At 37.6% G+C, this 19,982-nt stretch overlaps 3 protein-coding genes across 3 annotated transcripts; 2 read left to right on the top strand and 1 right to left on the bottom strand.

Moving 5' to 3' along the window:
• Positions 1–1,463: 1,463 nt before the first annotated feature.
• Positions 1,464–5,547, top strand: nqo1 (NAD(P)H dehydrogenase, quinone 1). Its single transcript, XM_057329206.1, is given in 7 exon segments — positions 1,464–1,606; positions 1,803–1,961; positions 3,667–3,834; positions 3,962–4,092; positions 4,164–4,277; positions 4,416–4,517; positions 4,831–5,547. Coding segments are annotated over 6 exon segments (822 nt in total). The 5' UTR covers positions 1,464–1,606; positions 1,803–1,957; the 3' UTR covers positions 5,134–5,547.
• Positions 5,548–6,637: 1,090 nt separating this feature from the next.
• kiaa0895l lies at positions 6,638–13,896 on the top strand. Its single transcript, XM_057329113.1, has 7 exons — positions 6,638–6,743; positions 8,116–8,884; positions 9,810–9,953; positions 10,038–10,170; positions 10,404–10,709; positions 10,816–10,913; positions 12,345–13,896. Exons 2-7 carry the CDS (start codon positions 8,153–8,155, stop codon positions 12,504–12,506), a joined length of 1,575 nt encoding a protein of 524 aa, XP_057185096.1. The 5' UTR covers positions 6,638–6,743; positions 8,116–8,152; the 3' UTR covers positions 12,507–13,896.
• Positions 13,897–14,874: 978 nt separating this feature from the next.
• csnk2a2a (casein kinase 2, alpha prime polypeptide a) lies at positions 14,875–19,981 on the bottom strand. The gene is made up of 12 exons (XM_057329178.1): positions 19,003–19,981; positions 17,922–18,033; positions 17,744–17,845; positions 17,438–17,488; positions 17,253–17,312; positions 17,087–17,170; positions 16,888–16,998; positions 16,545–16,646; positions 16,335–16,435; positions 15,778–15,926; positions 15,469–15,556; positions 14,875–15,385 (listed from the first exon to the last, which is right to left on the bottom strand). The coding sequence occupies exons 1-11, from the start codon at positions 19,101–19,103 to the stop codon at positions 15,483–15,485; spliced, it is 1,047 nt and encodes a 348-aa protein (XP_057185161.1). The 5' UTR covers positions 19,104–19,981; the 3' UTR covers positions 14,875–15,385; positions 15,469–15,482.
• Between the last annotated feature and the right edge of the window lies 1 nt (position 19,982).

The following is a 19,982-nucleotide window of genomic DNA, read 5'->3' as shown; positions in this document are numbered from 1 at the left end:
CTAAGCAAATCAGCATCCAGAGAACGTCGAACAAGCGATCTCCCCGCCCACTCAAACCAATCAGTATGTAGAGTTTACTCCACCCTCGTCCCGCCCACACAACCAATCAGTATGCACAGAGTTCACATCGGCCCCGCCCACAAGGACCGGATTCATATAAAACAGACGCTAGACTTTCTCTAGATCCCCATTGCTTGCCAAAATTGTTGCGTAAAAGCAAAGTAAGTGTTTATCGATACTGACTGGCTTTTATAATCGATATATGATACGACTAATAATAACAACGTATTGTTTATTCTGCTGATTAGTATATAGCTCGCGACGAAGCCTTTACGTAGCTGTTAATGTATGTTTATAATATACCGTAAGGAGTTCGTGCATGAATTCATGACTTGGATCAATGTTTTATGGGTTAACTATAGAGTAGTGTGCATGAATTAATTAAGTTGTCTGTGTAGGGCTGTAGGCCAATAGACCTGAGTACTAGACATGACTCAAAATTGTAAACATTTGCACGTACAGTCCTGATTTGTGATCTACATACTAACTCTCAAAGCAAATTTATTTTCTTCTATATTAATTAATATTCCACCTTGTTTGCGGTTATTATACGTTGTTTTATTAGTAATTGAACAATTAATAAAACAATTTGTAGCTATTAGCTATTTGTAACGGTTTCTATTAATCTAGGCTTTTCCAAAACTAAAAACACAATATGTATTGATAACGCTATAGGCCGATGCTTGGATGTTTTTTTTCTAAAGAAACTTGCAGTGCATTTGTTCAATAGACAATTCTAGTGTTCAGACAAATATCAGTCTATAGCCTACACAAGTTTTCCATTTTAAAAAGGGGGAAATAAACATGTAGGCATTTTAGGAGATTTCGTGAATTGAAATGCCCAAACCAGAAGCAATAGTACCAGGCAACAAATAGAGAAGGGATGACTCTTCATAAAACATAAAATAGTTATTATTTTCATGGTAAGGTTAACTTCTGCATTGAAATTGCCCCTATATTTTTTATCGGTATGTGTGTTCCCTGGGAATCAAACCTGTATGATCTCTGCACTGCTAACTCCCCTTAATAAGCAGGAACAACAATAACACAACAGAGTTTAACAGACAGTTGAAGGAAGCAATATCTGTCACCACTGCACCACCTATCAGTCAAAACGTTTAACTGCACACGAGTCCAGTCATCATGAAAATGTATTTTATGATGACTATAAGATTTATTGATTTTGACTTGACTAACAACAAAGCAGGTAGTCAAAGAAACAAGCACGATGACTCCGCCTGGCTTACATGATACCCATTGTTCTCTTTTGTTGAACTGGTTTCAGTTTTCTTTGAACCTGAAGTTCAATTAGAGTGTAACTGAGCCAGTGCGTGACAAAGCAACAACTGCCTGAACCAGACCTCTAGATCTGCCGTCTTTCCAGTTCCACCAGATCTGTAATTCCCTTGCACAAACCCGTACATTGCTTTAATGGATGGCAAAAACATTCAAGAAATGTTTGAGTGACTACTTAACATTGCTGTTACTCATGCATTCAGCTACACTCGGGTTTAGCAACTGATTATATAACCAACATATGTGTTTTGTGAGTGTGTTTAAGTGCAAAACGGTATACACACATTTATACACGGCTACTTAAAGATTAATACATCTTCACGGGTCATGGGTCTCACGCACAATGTAACTACAATATGTGGATCGTTTGTCACACACTGGCTTTACTATTGGTTAACCAATAGTCAACAATTGTCAAACTGTTTTCATCAAACCTCCCTTTACAGGTTACACCTGCCAGTGAAAAGTGGATTTAATCAGACGACGCTTCTCACGCGAGAGCACCTTAAAAGAGCAGCTCACTGAAGAACCAGATCATTTCTTCTGTCTGTCCTGCTGCAGAATTGGAGGTTGCAAGCAAGCTGGGCCCCTAGCACAGAAAATGGGTGAGAATGGGTTTTTTTACATTTTTCTTTCAATTGAGAACTGTTTGCTTGTTAGGATTTGGATGAGAGAAATTTTCTGTTTTGCTGAAGATTTCAGAATTTCTTAATAATAAAAGTCACTAAAAATAGTTGATTTCACACTATTATTTCAGATTATTTTAAGATAGAAGTAAGCTCTACTAATTTACAAATTGGTGCAATATTTACAAAACAATGTGTTTTCTTTTCAAAATATAACTAACCACACAGGCTATGTTTGGAATTGCATGCTACTTGCTTGCAACTCATACTGTACTATATATGCAATGCGTATTTTTTTGTGTGCATTTTGCACATTTTCTGTCTGTATGCAATACATACTAAAAATTGATGCATTGTGGATGACCTACTACACCTTAAACCTCGACTCAAGATTTATTTATATAGCGCTTTTTACAATTTCATTGTTACAAAGCAGCTGTACATGAAAACATGTTAACTATAAGCAATACATTACATTTTATAAAACAGAAAAGGTATCAAGAGCAAAGTGAATAGATACTCTCATTCACACAAGAGGCACAAAATATACAGCTCACACTCCCATGAGGCAGAAGGACACATAGTGCACATGCACGAAAAACACACACACTCAGCGAACACAAACAGTCACGCACAGACACACCATACTCTTGCCCGCACACACCGAACATAACATACACGCACTGACACACACACTAACGCACACCAAAACACAGATACACACCAGAGTTATTATAGTTTTGATTTTAGTTTTATTAATATTTTAAATTTGCTTTTATTTTTAGACTTTTAGTTGTTCATTTTAGTTAAAGTTTTAGCAATTTTGGTTTATGCTTTTGTCATTTTATAATTTATGGTTTAATTTTAATGTTGCTTTATAAGATTAATTCATTTTTATTTTAGTTTTTGTTTATTATAATTTTACTGCCTTATACTTACATCAGTTTATTTTTGAGGCAACATTTAAATTTTTCCTTGAGTTAAGTTTTTCCAATAATTTTTAGGTCAATATCAATGAACAGGAACGTTTTCAAAGTTTGAATTTTAGTAAACTAAAACAACCTTGATACATGCATGCAGTGTGCAAACAGTGGCGAGGAACCCAAAACTTCAGTGGAGAAAAAAACCTGATATTATTACAGTACACATGTACAATGTGTTGAGGTCATGTGAAAGCATGGCGCTGCAATGTTTTGCACACTGTTTAAAGAAAATCTGGTACTTGTGAACATTACAAGTAGGGTAAACGTACCTATTAAGCTCACCCAAATGTACATTAAGACATTTTTGTGCACAAGATATTCATGTCAGTATACAAATAGTTCTGGTAAAATATAATATTAATCTCTCATACAATGATATTTAAAGCAACAACGAGCTGTTTTGGTGTATGGTTACCCCATGTGGTTGATAAGCGCAATTGTCTGAAAAGGTGTATCGGAGAGTGTAAAATTATAAATTGTTTCACCTCCACATATTTCATAGCTGTTTTTTCTCTAGAAAAATCTAGTTTAATGCCCACCTTTTGTCCTTATGGACGACTTATTAGTTGGTTGATCTTCTAGATGATGTTTTTAGTTATTTACTGTTTTGGAAAAACTATTATATAGATCTTCGCAAGCTGTGTGTAGATGTTAAAATGCTTAAATATGTTCTGTCTCCTTATGTTTGTAAATCTATGCAGCACAGAAGACAGCGCTGATTGTGTACGCCCATCAGAGTCCCGCATCATTCAACGCAGCGGCTCGTGATGTAGCGGTCGAGGCCCTGAAAGACCAAGGCTATAAAGTCTTAGTGTCAGACCTCTATGCTATGAACTTCAAAGCCACAGCTACCGCAGATGATATTAAAGGTATAGGCATTCACTGTAAAAGACTGTAAGCATGATTCTTCAAATATCTGTCAACTGTTCTGCAAAAATAAGAGCAGAATAAATATAACTACTGAAGAATAAGACCGTTTTACTGTAACTACTCAAGGTGATCTGAAGAACCCTGACCACTTCCGTTACAATGAAGAGACAAGTGTTGCATGGCAATAAGGCAGACTAAGCGATGACATCACCGAGGAACAGAATAAGGTTAAACAGGCGGAGCTGGTCATCTTTCAGGTAAGCCCAGAAAGCACATTTCAGATTGTTCAGATGATATAATAAAGATATAATTTATGATATATTTGCAGTTCCCTCTCTACTGGTTCAGTGTGCCTGCCATCATGAAGGGCTGGATAGACCGCGTCTTAACTCAAGGATTTGCTTACACCCTACAGAGGATGTATGAGAACGGCCTTTTAAAGGTTTGGACCTTTAAATGAATGAGAAATCGTGTGTTTTGTGCACTGGATATTGTAATTCCCATGGTTGAATTTAATTCAATTTTGGTGACTATGGTGAACAAATGGATTTAAACATGTCATTTCCAATTTTCAACAAAGGGGAAAAAGGCCATGCTTTCAATAACCACTGGAGGAATGGAGTCAATGTATCTGCCTGATGGTCTCAATGGGGATATCAATGTTTTACTCTGGCCCATACAGGTGAGCTTCCATTTAAAAAAATTGTAAAAAAGAAATGGTTTAAAAGGCTATCTTGTTGTTCCAAACCTGTATGCTGTTACTTTTGCTGAAAGAGAGAAATAAAAAAAATGTATTCCATAATGAGCTATGAGCATGAACCACTTTTATGGTGTTCTGTTTCTTTTTTTTAAAAGCAACCTTACAAAATCTCTGCTTTGCATGAAAAAATATCATCACATGGCTTTTGTATTTCATTTGAGCTTAGTTTTTCTTTAAGAAAATACATTATATCATGGGTAGGTAACCAACAGATTTGATCTATTGTGATCTACAGAGTGGTGTGCTGTATTTCTGCGGGTTTGAGGTTCTTGCCCCACAGATCTTCTGGTGTCCGGCACATTGTCCGCCACCAGTAAGAACCGCCATGTTAGATGGATGGCGGGAGAGGCTGAGCGGTCTGATGGCAGAAAAGCATCTGTCCTTTGCTCCACTTGAAAAGTTTGACCTGAGTTTCCAAGGAGGTTTCAAGCTACGGTCTGAGGTGAAGGAGAAGTGTGAATCTCTGTCGCATGGCCTCAGCACCGGACATCATCTGGGCAAACCGCTTCCTCCTGACAACCAGACTAAAGCCAAATAAATGTACCCATCTGCATGATGAAGTAGGCCTACTGTATAGTTACTAATTTATGGCATATTCAATGGAGTTGTAACAGGATGATGATGATTATCATAAAATCAGTTATATAAAGCCAACAATAAACCAGCAGCAGTAATGATATGATTAATCTTTTTCACACTTTACTAATATCTGTTCTTCAGTACATACTTGCAAAGCCTTTTGAACGTTTTAATGAACTGTTCAATTTTGCCTTCTAACTACATATTAAATAAAAGGGGTATTATTTCAATTTTAACGTTTTAATTCCTTGTTCACAGATGTTTTACATTTTTATCAGTGTTTAAATTTATTCTATGTTCAGTATGAAATAATTCCAATAAACAATAATTATAATGTCAGTAGGTAGTGTTCAGTTGGGAGGTTTTGCTTCATATGATAATGCTATAGTTGTCAAACGGGCTACACTTCTGCTATCATTATTAAGTCCAACACTTGTTTTTTTTGTTTGTTAAATTATTCTATAGTAAACCACAATGGCATACATAGATCAACAATATAATGAAGGGTACAGTTATGGTTCTATGAAACAATATTGAAGATTTGTTAAACAATGGTCTGTTTCATAATTGTTGTGCAGTTTTTTTTTAATTTAAAATAGTTTAATATCGCAAATAATTTATTTGAAAGGTATTAAAGTACTTTAAAAATCTTTAAAATACATTTAAAAGCATGTGTTGAAGATTTCAAACACAGGTATACCTCCTTGTGACAACTAACCTCTTATAGTCTGACCACATGCGTTTTATAAACTTTTTCTTTTTATTAAAACGAAACAAATGTACAACAACAACAAATTGGGCCTCAAATAGACAGAATCGACAAATCATAAAAATACTACAACAGGCGGACAGAACAAATATCAACTTATAACAAAAATATAAACAAAAAATAATCTAAATTATATATTACATAAAAATGTGAAACAAACAGAACTAAATAAATAATACACATACCAACACAAGGGGATTTAGATGGTTACAAGGCACTTATCTCACTTTGTAATCTCTCATGTGAAAAAGACAAGGTTTTAATCTCATTTATAAAATGAGGAAAGGAAAGAGGGGTTTTTAAAAACCTACATTTATGAATGAAGAATTTGGCAAGTCCGAAAAGGTTATTAACCAGATAATGTTGTGTAGGCTACAATCTTTCTTAAGAACACCAAACCTAATTTGTTTATAGCCAAGGGGGATTACATGAATATTAACATAATTTTTTTTTCAAGCAGCTGAGTCCAGAATAATTTGGAGTAGTTATATTCCATAAAAATATGTTCAGTTGTTTCAATGCCATTTCAACTAAATTGACATCAGTTTTACAGGGTAAAAAAGAGAACGCTCCGTTCTCACGTGAGCCGGCTGTGACTGTAAGCGTCGCGGCGTGAACGTGTCATTCCTGTGCGCCAGCGCGTCATTTGCTGCAACGCAATCCCAGCCGATCCCTGATCCCGGTATTCCCGGTCCCGTTATTCTTCCATATTAACCGTGTTTTACTGAAGTGAAGTTAAAGTAACGGGTGATGTCTGAACGGCTTCACAACATGAACTAAAGGCTCAGAAGCGCTGCAGGGTATGTCATGCGTCTATTAAATAACGTCACGGCTTTATGTCTTTAACATGATTGACAATGCTTTGTAAAAGGTGTCTGTGTTATTCAGTGACATCATTGTCAGGGCATAATAGAGACCGATGATTATTTTTATCAGTAAATAAATAGAAATCCAATTAAAGATTCTTATTAGAATTTCATGAAAAAAATGTACATTTAAATGTTATATAGCGCTTCGCACAATTTTGCATTGTTTTTTAAAAGCTACTTTACAGTAAATGCATATTAACAGATAATTATGAAATATAGGGCTATGGAATATTTTTTCTTACATTATTCATGTAAATCTGACCAAATTCCAAATCCTAAATAAAGTTCCAATATGTAGGCTATCTAGTACACATTAATTAAATACTTTTGGAATGAGTTTTGGAATGAATTACCTTGTGTGTTCGGGCTTTATATTAATTTTGCATTATTGATTATATGTCACTTTATATGTACTTTACCTTGTGTTGTGTAAGTAAAGATACGATATATTATGATGCAAAGTAGCAAATTGGACAAAACGAATTGTCAGATCTCACATTTATTTATGCCTATACATGTCTTGCTCTCGTAAAGACCGTAAAGACCTATCTATTTATTCATTAATTCAGTTAGTAGTAGTGGTGGTCATGACTAAAAAGTGATGTCGGAGGGAATTTTTTGAGAATATTACAAGTTTGATTAAACTATTGAAATACAATAATAAGGTTTTTATACCAGACAATGTAAAAAATATTTGGCAAAAGGGCAAACCACATGATATTAAGGAATATGGATTTTTGATTATGCAAAAAGCGCACAGGAAGTAAAGCATACATTGACTACAATGTAATCAGTTATTAAAGGAGTAGTTCACCTTCAAAATGAAAATTCTATTATCATTTACTCGCCCTCTTGTCGTTTCAAACCCTTCTTTCTTCCGCAGAACACAAAAGATATTTTGAAGAATGTTGGTAACAGCCCCTCATTCACTTGCATTGGTTACAATAGAAGTATTGCCGACATTTTTCAAAATATCTTCTTTTGTGTTCTGCAGAAGACAGAAGGTCCTACAGGTTTGAAATGACAAGAGGGCTTGTGAATGATGACAGAATTTTCATTTTGAAGGTGAACTACTCCTTTAATATTTCCTAATATATCCTGTCTTGTTTTTGTCTACAGCAGTCACTCTCCTCCTGAGCTTTGTGCATGTGTTGTGTGTGTATTTATTTTTTTATTTTTTGCATTCTTAAAATTGAAAAATGTATGTATAAATATATTGTCTTTTATTGTTTTAAGACTTTTTAACCCTTATGTGTTTATTGGCTGTCAGTTGAAAGCAGTACAGGCATGTTTGTTTTTGCAGGTGTTCAGCACTGGTGGACAGAGGTTTGGTTGTAGCAATGGTGCTGGATCTGGGTGAGAACTGCATGGAGCAGGCTAACGGAGGTGGGCTCTCAAAGAATGTATCAGAAATGTTAGACCCAGAGCCCAGCGCAGAGAAACCCAAACCAGTAAGAGCCAGAACAAACAGTGTCATCCAAAGAGACAACGGGACCCCCAACGGGCCTCACGTTCAGCCCACCTCTGATAACAGCACGCAGGTGCACCGAAGGCTCCACAATCCAGAATGTGGTAGAAAGGGAGAACCCTCACAGTCGGGGCGACCCGGCAGGCGGGCACCATGCCAACGACCGCTCAGTCTGGAGCTCAAACCACAGCGGGTTCGAGCACCTCAGCAGCAGCCGGTGAAGAAGCCCCCGTGGCGCAGTGGGGGTCCCTCCCCGCCCGTGAGAAGCTTGACGAGTCTGAGTTTGGGACATGGAAACTGGCTCCGCAGGAGCGAGAGCACGTGCACTATGAACTCTTCCACACCCGCACGTGCTGGCAGGGGTCGAATGCGGCCTGCAACATCCTTGCCGCACATTGACAGGGGTATCGGACCGCTGCCTTCGCCCTCGACCCCTCGTGGACCGTGCCTGCTTGTGGCGCTCCGTCCCATAAACCTGGAACAGGAACGTCGGACCTTTTTTGAGTCTAACTATGAGTATGAACCCCAGTTTGAGTACGCCCCCCCTGAGCCCATCAGTGTTTTGGAGAAGTACAAAGAAGGATCTGGTCTTTTTCTCTCACAGGTATATATTTTAGTGTGAAAGGCCTCAAAAAGAAAACTTCTTTCATCATTTACTCACCCTGATGTCATTACAAACCTGTATAACTTTCTTCTGCAGAACACAGAAGAAGATATTTTGAAGAATGTTGGTAACCAAACAACATTAGAGCCCATTGACTTCCGTCGCATGGACACAAAACCGCTGAAATGTTTCTTGAAATATCTTCTTTTGTGTTCCACTGAAGAAAAGAGTCCTATACAGGCTTAAACAACATGAGGATGAATGAATGTTGACATTTATTGCCTCTTATTTGTCATCTCGGTTTGAGACATAAAACTGCAGGTTACTTAACTTACTTATCTTACGTACTTGTGTTTTGAAGTCAAATGATGTCAGGTTTCAACACGTTTTCTTTATGTAGCCTACTTGCTTAATAATTCATTTTTGTTCATTTTTACCAACAAATCACAGTTACAGATTGCTGGCCTTCATTACGTCTTAAAGGGATAGTTCACCCAAAAATGAATTTACTCAAACCTGTATACATTTCTTTGTTCTGTTGCACACAAAGCAAGATATTTGGAAGAATGTTAGCAATTTTCAGTTCTTAGACATCAACCACTACCATCGTAGAAATAAGATGTTTTTTTTTTTTTGAACACAAAATGAGATCTTTTGAAGAATTTAGGAAATCAAACATTTCTGGGGCACCTTTGACGACCATTTAGCTTTTCCTACTATGGTATTCAATGACGTCCCAGAAGTTAAAATTGCCCAAATTCTTATGAATATCTTTCTCTGTGTTCATCAGAACAAAGTAATTCGTAGAGGTATGAAATCACATGAGGGTGAGTAAATAATGACAGAATTTTTATTTTGGGGTGAACTATCCCTTTAAATGTATCGTCCAGTGTTAGCATTTGTCTTACCTCATGCATCTTTCCAGGCAGTTGGAATTATGGAGTGTGTCTTGAGGAAGTATGGTACCTATGAGAACTTTGAAGAGGTCACTGGGGGAAACCTGCTTCCGAAGAGTCAAGTGTGGGCAGCTACACGCAAATACCTACTGAAGGAGGGCTGCGTCGGTGAGGTCTGTGGATACGGCGTGTTTACATTTGTCATGTCTGTATATTCATATTTTGACCTGAAAATTGTCATTTTTTATTGCCACTAGGTGGTAGTATGTCTCTCTGATGAGCTTCTGTCCCAGGCAGTAATGATGGTAGAGAGGTGTCGACCAACATTGACTATCAACTTGTCAGGGGCACGCCAACACTGGCTAGAGGGCATGCTGAGACATGAGATCGGTATGACCTTAAACATCTTTCAAACATCCAAAATCTTTACTTCATAACCAATCACAACATAATCATTTTTGCATTCAGTATGAACAGACAATTGTTTTCTAGCCTCTATTCTTTGCTGCATTGCAAGCACTGGTATTCCCTTCTGAAAAAGCTTGATCATTTATCAATGCTCATTTTCCACGTGCTTTGTGTCTATAAAATCCGCCCATGCAATTGCATGACTTCCCCTCCAGGCACGCATTACTTGCGGGGTGTAAATAACGGCATGCAGCCATGGGCCACTTCTGTTGGAAGAAAGCAATTTGGACTGAAACCAGCTAATCCTACCGAAGAGGGGCTCGCCAGTCTTCACAGCGTGTTGCTACGGAAACAGCCCTTCCTGTGGCGAGCCGCTCTGCTCTACTATACTGTACACCACGCCACCAACATGAGCTTCAGCCAACTCTTCAGACATATTGCAAACTTTGTCCAAGATCCTGCTGTCCGCTGGGAATACTGCCTTCGTGCCAAACGGGGACAAACAGATACCTCCAAACCAGGTGAACTGAACGCTAAGAATAGAACACGAATGAAAACACAGATTTGTTAAATGGTGAGATGTTAAGCGAGTGCCTCTCTGTTCTTGTGATGTGGTTGGTGTCACAGGTTGCTTTAGTAAAGATCAAGTCTACCTTGATGGAATTCTAAGGCTTTTACGGCACAGGAGAAACATCGATTTTAAGATTTTAACCTCGCTTGGCAAGGTAAGTCAGTGTATCTGGTTTGGTTTGGTTTGGTTTAGCAGTGGGGTCCGAAAACCTAAGACCACTAGTCAAAATGCGTCGGTTTTGCTTTTTTAAATGAATTATTTTATTATGTAGCATGAACTAGAGCCGGTGATGATTTGCTTTGACTCAAGAAAACTCCAAAGAGTATATTTTTGGCTTTGTGGAAATCTTTTGTACAAAATATTTGCATGATCTTTGTCACAAATTTCGCTTATTTGCTCTTGAATCTGTCCAGAATCTTGAGTATTTCTTAGTGTTAAGTCATTTTTTGGTAACGCTTTACAATAAGATTGTATTTGTAAACATTAGTTAATGCATTAGCTAAAATGAACTAACAATGATACTTTTATAATACGTTTTTTTAATACTTAAATATTAATCTTAGTTTATATTAATTTCAGCGTTTACTAATACATTTTTTATCAAAAGTTGTAACTGTTAACATTAGTTAATGCACCATGAACTAACATGAACAACAGTATTGATAACATCATTAACAAAGAATAATAAAAGCTGAAAATTACTCAGTGCAACAATTTTTTTTATAGTTTTATACTTTTTATAGTTCTTGTACAATTCTGTGGTGCTAATTATTGTGGTAGTTTTTATTTGCATGTAGCATCATTGTTAATTGTATATTTAGCTCAAGTAAATTTTGAGCTTATTCCATTAATAAACAAAAACTTTTCACATATTTTAAAAATTATTTTCTAATTGTCACTATCAGAAAATTCTAGAAATGTCTGTAGCACAGGAAAGGTGGGATGTAGCGATGATGGGTGACTATATCTGGAACTTGGTTTGTGAGGACAGTGTTAGTCATAAAAGACAAAAACGATCAAATGTACACTTCTGAAGTTTTGGACGACTCATTGTTAACTGTTATGTTAAACTGTTGTACCTTGTAATATCTGCGTACAAGTAATAATACCGAAATGGGTAGCACTTTATTTTACAGTCCTGTTTGCCAAGTACATACTGTGTACTTATTACAGTAAATATAATAACTACGTATTAACCCTGAACCTACCCCTAAACTTATACCATGTAGTTACCTTATACTACCTTGTACTTTCTTAGGTAAGTACACTGTAAGTACACATACTGTAAAATAAAGTGCAACCCCGAAATGTATAAATGTGTGAAGATATGTTTTAGTACCGTTGATGGTAAAAAATAAATGTGATTTTCATATTCAGCATGTTTAACTTCATAAAGAAACAGTAACAATTCAAGCGAAACAACATTTTAAACAATTTGTTACATTGGGTTATACTAACCATTTACTAATGTAAACAAATACAACCTGATTGTAAAGTGTTTACCATGTTTTTACATTCTAAACCATTCGCTCAGATTTTAAGACCCCATAAAATCTCTTACCATAAAGTCTAATTCCTGTTTTAGGTGTCCTATGAAGATGTAGAGAGACTTCGCCATTTAGCTGTTCTAAAGAGAACCCGGATTCCTCACTTCATGCAGGATGAGGAACGTTATCTTCAGCACCTCGACCTCATTGTTACAGTGAATGAACTGAATGATGCAGAGCTTCAGGAGCTCATCCCATGAACATCTAGATCCGTTACCGTTGACCAAACATCGAAGAAGCCATTGCAAAATTTGAAAACCATTTCTTAGGTTCTCTAAAACTGTGTATCGAAGTGTAAAAATATTGTTTTTCATCGAATCATACACACATGATCAAACATACAGTAGAAACATATTACATACAGCATGTTTGTGTCCAGCGATAGTCATTTGTTATATAAGTGCCATAATATCCAGCAGATTTGTTTACTAATACAACGATTGTCTGTTTTGTAAAACCACATTACTCTCAGGCATGTTTGGATTCTTGCAGATGTTTGGAATAGCATACTTCCATACTACTTGTATTGTTATTTTTAGTATGCAGACTGTATAGGTAAAATGCCCGAAGGATGTAGAACAACCAGGAGCGCTCATCCTTACATTTCAAGTGTTGCAAATTTTTTTCTTAACTGCCAAAACGAACAAATAATACAAAATTATTTTATGTAAGATAACACCACTGTTATCCTTCAAAATGTCTAGTGTGCCATGTTTATCGTTTTAAAAGAAGCACACTGCACGGTATACAGTACACTAGTATTCAATTCCAAACACGTTCATGCTCATGAAAAGCTGATAGTGAAGTAGCGTTTTTACTGTACTTGTAATGGCACATCTCTAATAAGTGAGATCACACACACAAGGCAGAAATATATGAGCACTAAACCACTCAAAGTATTTATATAAGAATTCTTCCACACATGCACCTACGCAAAGTCTCTTCTGCTATTGAATTTAAACCGCTTTTAAATGTCTTTGTCTATTATTTATGTATTTATTATTTGATCGCATTTTGGATTCATTCTTAGACTTTAATGTCTGTGGTAATGGCTTTATACTCCAGTAGCATAACGCATACTTTCTGCCAACAACGTTAACAAGCTTCATGGGACAAGCAACACTAAACAGCAAAGACTGTTCAAAACAAACTTCTTCAATGAATGGAAAAAAACATATATCCTCTTTTGGCATTTCCCATCAACATTAACAAAATGCCACTATTTAACTTTTTATATAAAGATAATCAGTGTTTTGAGACCTTCATTACTAATGTGATGTGATGCCTTTGTGTGTCGCCTGTAAGTGTGTCATGCCGATTTAAAGCCGTCCATCTGGCCAGCTTCCTAACTGTGCATTACAAGATTGTGAAGGACTCAGGAATACAAACGGGGAGGTCCATGTGGATGTGCCTTATATGTTTAAGACATCATGGCTACTTGATATATGCTTGAAATTACATATCCAGTTGTATTATTCTCATTGTCTGTACTGCACGAAAATTGCACATTTCACGATATGTTACTGTTACGTTATTAAACGTCAACACTTCAGAATCAGTGTGTCAGTCTGTATCAATTTCATTTGCATTCACAGCAGATAATTCGCACATTAAATATAACAGAAAGATTGTCTACTATGCCTTTCACTATTACTTTTTGTTTCCTATTTTTAATACATAGGTGCCTGGCATGTTTCATTTTTAGCAGACAAATTTCAAAAACATAATTGCCAAGTAAAGACAAAAATTCATTGTACCATAATACAATCTCTGTATTAACAGTGTTTTAAGTCATTATAATATTAATTTAACTATTGATTATTAATTTACCAACATCAGACCCAAACGCCTGGCCTGAAGTTTACTTCCGGTTTATGTTTGGTTATAATATAACAATTTATTTTATATTTAATTTATAATCAAATTAATTTATTGTATACTCTATTGTAAAATTGTATTCAATTACATTAAAACTACTCAACAGTTTTTGTTTCTTTGTGGGGGGTCTACCGGACGTTAAAGGGATACTTCACCCAAAAGAGAAAATTCTGTCATCATTTACTCACCTTCGAGTTGTTCCAAATGTGTATAAACTTCTTTGTTCTGATGAACACAGAGAAAGATATTTGGAATAATGCTTATAAACCAAGCAGATCTCAACACCCTTCGACTCCCATAGTAGGAAAAAACACAATGGTAGTCAAAAGTGCCCCAGAACTGTTTGCTGTCCTACATTCTTCAAAATGTCTTTTGTGTCAACAGAATGAAAAGTAATTTTTCCTACTATGGGAGTCTATGGGTGTTGAGATCTGTTTGGTTACAAGCATTATTCAAAATATCTTTCTCTGTGTTCATCAGAACAAAGAATTTTATACACATTTGGAACAACTCGAAGGCGATGATGACAGAATTTTCTTTTTTGGGTGAACTTTGGGCCACATAACGTTCATGTTGTTGCAGCTGAAACCATCCATAAACACATCTCCTTCCACTATCATTCACAGCAATTTGAAGTTAATAACTCACAAATGACCGTTCAATATGGTGGACAAACAAGAAGCACGTCAGACCGATTACAAACCGTTTCATTTAATATATCTTATTTTCAATAAATTGCAGTAAAGCCTCCATACCTGACAATACTATAGTTTAGAATCTGAGCTCATATCAGCAGGGCAAGTCATTGAACAACACAATCTTCCAGTACATAATACAAGCAGGATCCTGAGCCCCCGTCAGTCATCTATAGCCTGAGAGTCGTGAGAAAAGAGCAGGCATTCTTTCCCAATCTTAATATCATAGCTTAATTCAGTGCTCTTCCAAAACTCAGAAGGAGATGTCCAACTCAAAAGGGGGAGGGAGGGGAAGGGAGGAAAAACAACAGAACACCAGTTTGGTACCTAGGGATACAGTGGCAAGCAGCACTAATACAAGGTGAATGTGGGAGCTGGGCTGACGCCCGTCGTGTTCGGTCTGTACATGTCTTGTGTTGCTTAATAACTTCTGCTCCAGTAAACTGAAGTTTCACACCTGAAAGGCAGCACGTCTCAACGTGACGTGTTGAGGTAAAAAAGGTTTCCTGGAGGAAAAATTCGAGGAATATGAGTCTCTCAGACAGCGGTGTAAAAACATGAGACTGACGGCATGAGACGTTGATCTCACCTGCTTTTAGCTCATCATGTTGTGGTTGAGCTGCTTATTGCGAGAGCGCCCTCCGAATTGGACAGAGGTTTTCCCTTCAGCACGGGATCTACAATAAAAATGCACAGGCCCATTTGTTTGTCACATGTCGGGGAATAAAAAACCCTGATTTAATCTCATTTTTACTCCCATACGTAGGTAGTGAACAAAGCTTTCCACATTTTCACTTATGCAACCACAGTCCCCAAATAGCAAATTCAAAAATAAGAGCTGAATAAATGACAGCATAAACAAACAACTTATATGCACATACGCAAACAAAGCACCTACAGAAATATGGGTGTTCCATGGCCTCCTGAGCCGTCAATCTCTGTTGATGATCGTAACGCAGGAGTTTATCCAGCAAATCCAGAGCTTCTGGACTCACCAAGTGCTGATTCTCCGGCTGAACAAAGTTCTCCCAGCGTTTTCGAGTCTGCCTAAAGAAGCGTGTGATTTCAAAATGTAAATAAAATTCGATCTACTACCGACTATTATCCACAATATATCCACAATGCTTGTTTTGAAAAAAATCTAGATTCAAGTTCCAGGTGTAGGCTTGTGATGAAAAAAGCTGTAGCTCAGTGGTTAGAGCATGGCGCTAGCAATGGCAAGGACATGGGTTCGATCGCAGGAATTGCACATACATAATGCAACGTAAGTCGCTTTGGAGAAAAGCGTCTGCCAAATGTCAATGTAAAAATTATATTGGTTTTCAACTACAATAAAAACAGATCGGAGATGGAAGTTTTGATGCATCTCTAACAAGTACCAGTACAAATTGTGATGTTTAAAAAAGAAAATATAATGTTTAAGGACCAGTTAAAACAAAGTGATGCAAGACTTACTGCCCAAGCAGATCTTTGAAGCGTGTGTCTAGTTCGATGTGATACTTGTTCAGGTAGCTAAACAGCTCTTCTGTACCAAGAACCTTGGCGATTCTGACCAGCTGTAACAAACCATTCTCAGTTACCCAACAAGAAGAGAAAGTGTAAAGTAGATAGTGATAGCGAAAGTATTGTAAGAATTTTCATTTAAGCATGCATGAATGGTCAGACCTGGTCATAGTTGTCCTGACCGTGGAAAAATGGCTCTTTCTGGAAGATCATACTGGCTAACATACAGCCCAAACTCCACATGTCCAGACTGTAGTCATACATCTGCGAAACAGTGAGAGATTGAAATACAATAAGACATGATCATGTAATACCTGTACAAAAAAAACCTTGTGATGAAATGAAATAGTCACATTTTACTTAATGTTGTTAAATAAGAGTGTCTAGTTTATCATTAAATCTTAAATCTTAAATGAGGGCCAGGTCAGACTTTAAAATGTGTTCATGTATAAATCCACAGATTTTCAAATATAAATCTTAAACATTTTGCAAACACATGATGTACCTGATAATCAACCAGCAGCTCGGGCCCTTTGTATGATCTCGAGGCAACCCGTACGTTGTATTCCTGCGCGGGGTGGTAGAACTCGGCGAGACCCCAATCTATGAGCCGCAACTACGACACAAAAACAGATTCACGCGTCGCCACCACGATGATGATGTGAAACACATCCAAAGACAAATGTGAATCCACTTGACCTCACCTTTCTCATTTGATGGTCTATCATGACATTGTGAGGTTTGACATCCCGATGCATGATGCCCATGCTGTGAGAGTAGTCCAGAGCCTGCAGAGACACAAGACACGTCAACAATCTCCTGTTGAGTGAAAACCGTAATCTGACTTCAGATACAGCGCAGAGTGCTTACCTTGAGAAGTTCATACAAGTAAAACCGGATATCAAAATCTGTTAGTCTCTGGTAGAGGTCCTGCAAATCAGAACAACAGACATTTCGTGAAATTGTCTTTTTTTTGCTTATTTTTAAACCACAGCACGAAGACAGGTTTGTCAAGTCTCGCAGGTTTTGTAGCGCTCCGTTATTAAAAGTGATACCTTGAAATCCGTGTTATTGATGTACTCAAACACAAGGGCGGGCGTTCTAGACTGTGAACACAAAAAGACAAAACACATTTGTATTATATAAGCATAGTATACAGAAAATGTGAGCGAGACTTCTAGGAATTGTTTGTAATATAGACACGCAACGTCATTCACGAGTCACGACAGAACGCAAATGCTCAAAAATAGACTTCTGTCCCCTTCTACAATTCCTGCGTTTAAAAAATGTTGAATCGCGCAGCAAGATTCTGATTTAATCACATTAGCACTGCTTCCCATTAACAGTCCTATAATACTCACCACAGGATCTTTCACTGTGTCTACAAGACGAATGATGTTGGTTCCTCCTCTCAGGTTCTCCAGAATTTTGATCTCACGCTTAATCTTCTTCTTCTTGACGGGCTGCAAAGTCGAGAAAATATTAAGAAAGACCCTCTAGCTGATGTTGAGATCTCAACGCGAGAGCGACCGTTCTTACCTTCAGTATTTTAACAACGACCCTGTCATTGCTGTTAATGTTGATTGCTTCAAACACTTCACTATATTTGCCTCTTCCGAGCTTTCGCACGAGCTGGTAGTCATCTTGGTTGCTGAATCAGAGAGAGACAGACAGAAAGTAAAGACATGACAGATGTGTAAAAGAAATGACCAATAATTCCACGGTTATTTAAGCATTTGCGATGATAGCACCATAACACTCTTTGGAAGAACCCTTTCCAGGAAAACCATAGAAGCCAACATTTTTTGGCTTTCTTCATGGTAAAACGATAGTAATCACAAATTCACCATTATTGTTACAGTAACCTTAGCTTAACCATGGTATTTGTATCAAAACAATAATAACACAAATGGTAATAAGTCCACCAAAAAACGTGGTAACTACTAGTTTATTTTCTTAAGAGATACAACGAAGCATTAATATGACAATCATTCTGTTCCATCAATGCTGGAAACAAATCAAATTCCAATGGTTTCCATGATACCATTAAAACAATTGCAAAATACCTTCATGTAGTGTTTTAGGTCTTATTCCAATAGGATTTAATGGCGTTCTATTGGTTCCCATCCAACATTCCCATCCCACCATTAGAACCCAATAAATGATCAGTAGAGACCCATGATAGTTTCCATTTAAACCAATACAACTCACATTATAACCCATATAAAACCAATACAAAATTCCACCACGTACTGTCTTATTCCAGTAGGATTTAATGGTTTTGCTATTGGTTCCCATCCAACATTCCCATCCCACCATTAGAACCCAATAAATGATCAGTAGAGACCCATGATAGTTTCCATTTAAACCAATACAACTCACATTATAACCCATATAAAACCAATACAAAATTCCACCACGTACTGTCTTATTCCAGTAGGATTTAATGGTTTTGCTATTGGTTCCCATCCAACATTCCCATCCCACCAATAGAACCCAACACATACCAGTAGATGCCATCAGTTTACTCGTACCATCCCCCCAACCCCATTCTTCCCAGCATTCTGTAATGAGATGATGACAGCAGAAATGATGTGTGTGTGTGCAGAAGAATCAGTACCTCCAGCTGGGCACGTGAGCCTCATAATCCCAATACTCTTTACTCTTGACAGTGTTGGCATCAGCATACACCCGGGCTTTACTGCTCACCGGACCGGGCATGGCCAGTCGATCCGCCTTCTCTCCACCTGCAACGACGAGTCTCTCTACGCGACAGTGAGGAGTCGAGCGCGTATGTCGTGAATTACCGTGTGCGATACAGTAAAATCCTACGATACCGTAGAACGCTTCAATGCGACCTCTCGCGAACGATGGTGATTGACAGCTGCTCAGCAGCGGCGCGCATGACCTCGCGCTGACGCTTGCGGCACTCAAAGCCAAAGTAAAAAGCAGGGGGCGTCGGAAACTGTGCAAAAACCTGTTTATCTGCTGATGGAGCGCCAGTTTATAATAAAAAAGGCGCGTATTAAAATCGGTTAAATGCGTTGGGTTGGTAAATAAAACGAATAAAATAAATAAAGTATTTGCTTTAAAATGGTAGCAACATACGCACGGAGGTATGCAATTTCTTGTATTTTTGCACTAAACTAAACATGCATGAGTGTGGAAATAAACGCAATATATTTATGCGAAACGCAGATCTGTCCAGACCGCCGAATGTGCTGATGTCGATACGCGGTATGAATGAAACGTAAACAAGACGAGCTGTCAGGTTGATCGATTGTCTGGGTGTGTGAACAGCATTCGATCATCGCTTTTTATTTTATTGATCATTGCAGCAGTTGAATCGTCCTAATTTGACGTTAACATCCTCTCAGGATAACTGCGCTAACTAGCTTAGCGATTTCGATGAATCGGTTTAATCGGCCGCTACGACTTCCGGACCCACGGCTCCAGATTTAATTTGCGGTTGGAGTATCCAGATCCATGTGATCCGGGGGTCAATTCGGTGGGTGATCGAGCGGTCTGCTGATATCAGCCTCCTTATCGCACTCCTGTCGATTTTCAATCGCACTGATAGAGCACCGGAAGTGTTCGATA

Source organism: Triplophysa rosa, linkage group LG1, assembly GCF_024868665.1.
Source record: "Triplophysa rosa linkage group LG1, Trosa_1v2, whole genome shotgun sequence".
Classification (NCBI taxonomy): Eukaryota; Metazoa; Chordata; class Actinopteri; order Cypriniformes; family Nemacheilidae; genus Triplophysa; species Triplophysa rosa.
Note: the sequence above shows the minus strand (reverse complement) of the source record. Positions and strands in the feature narration are given on the sequence as shown.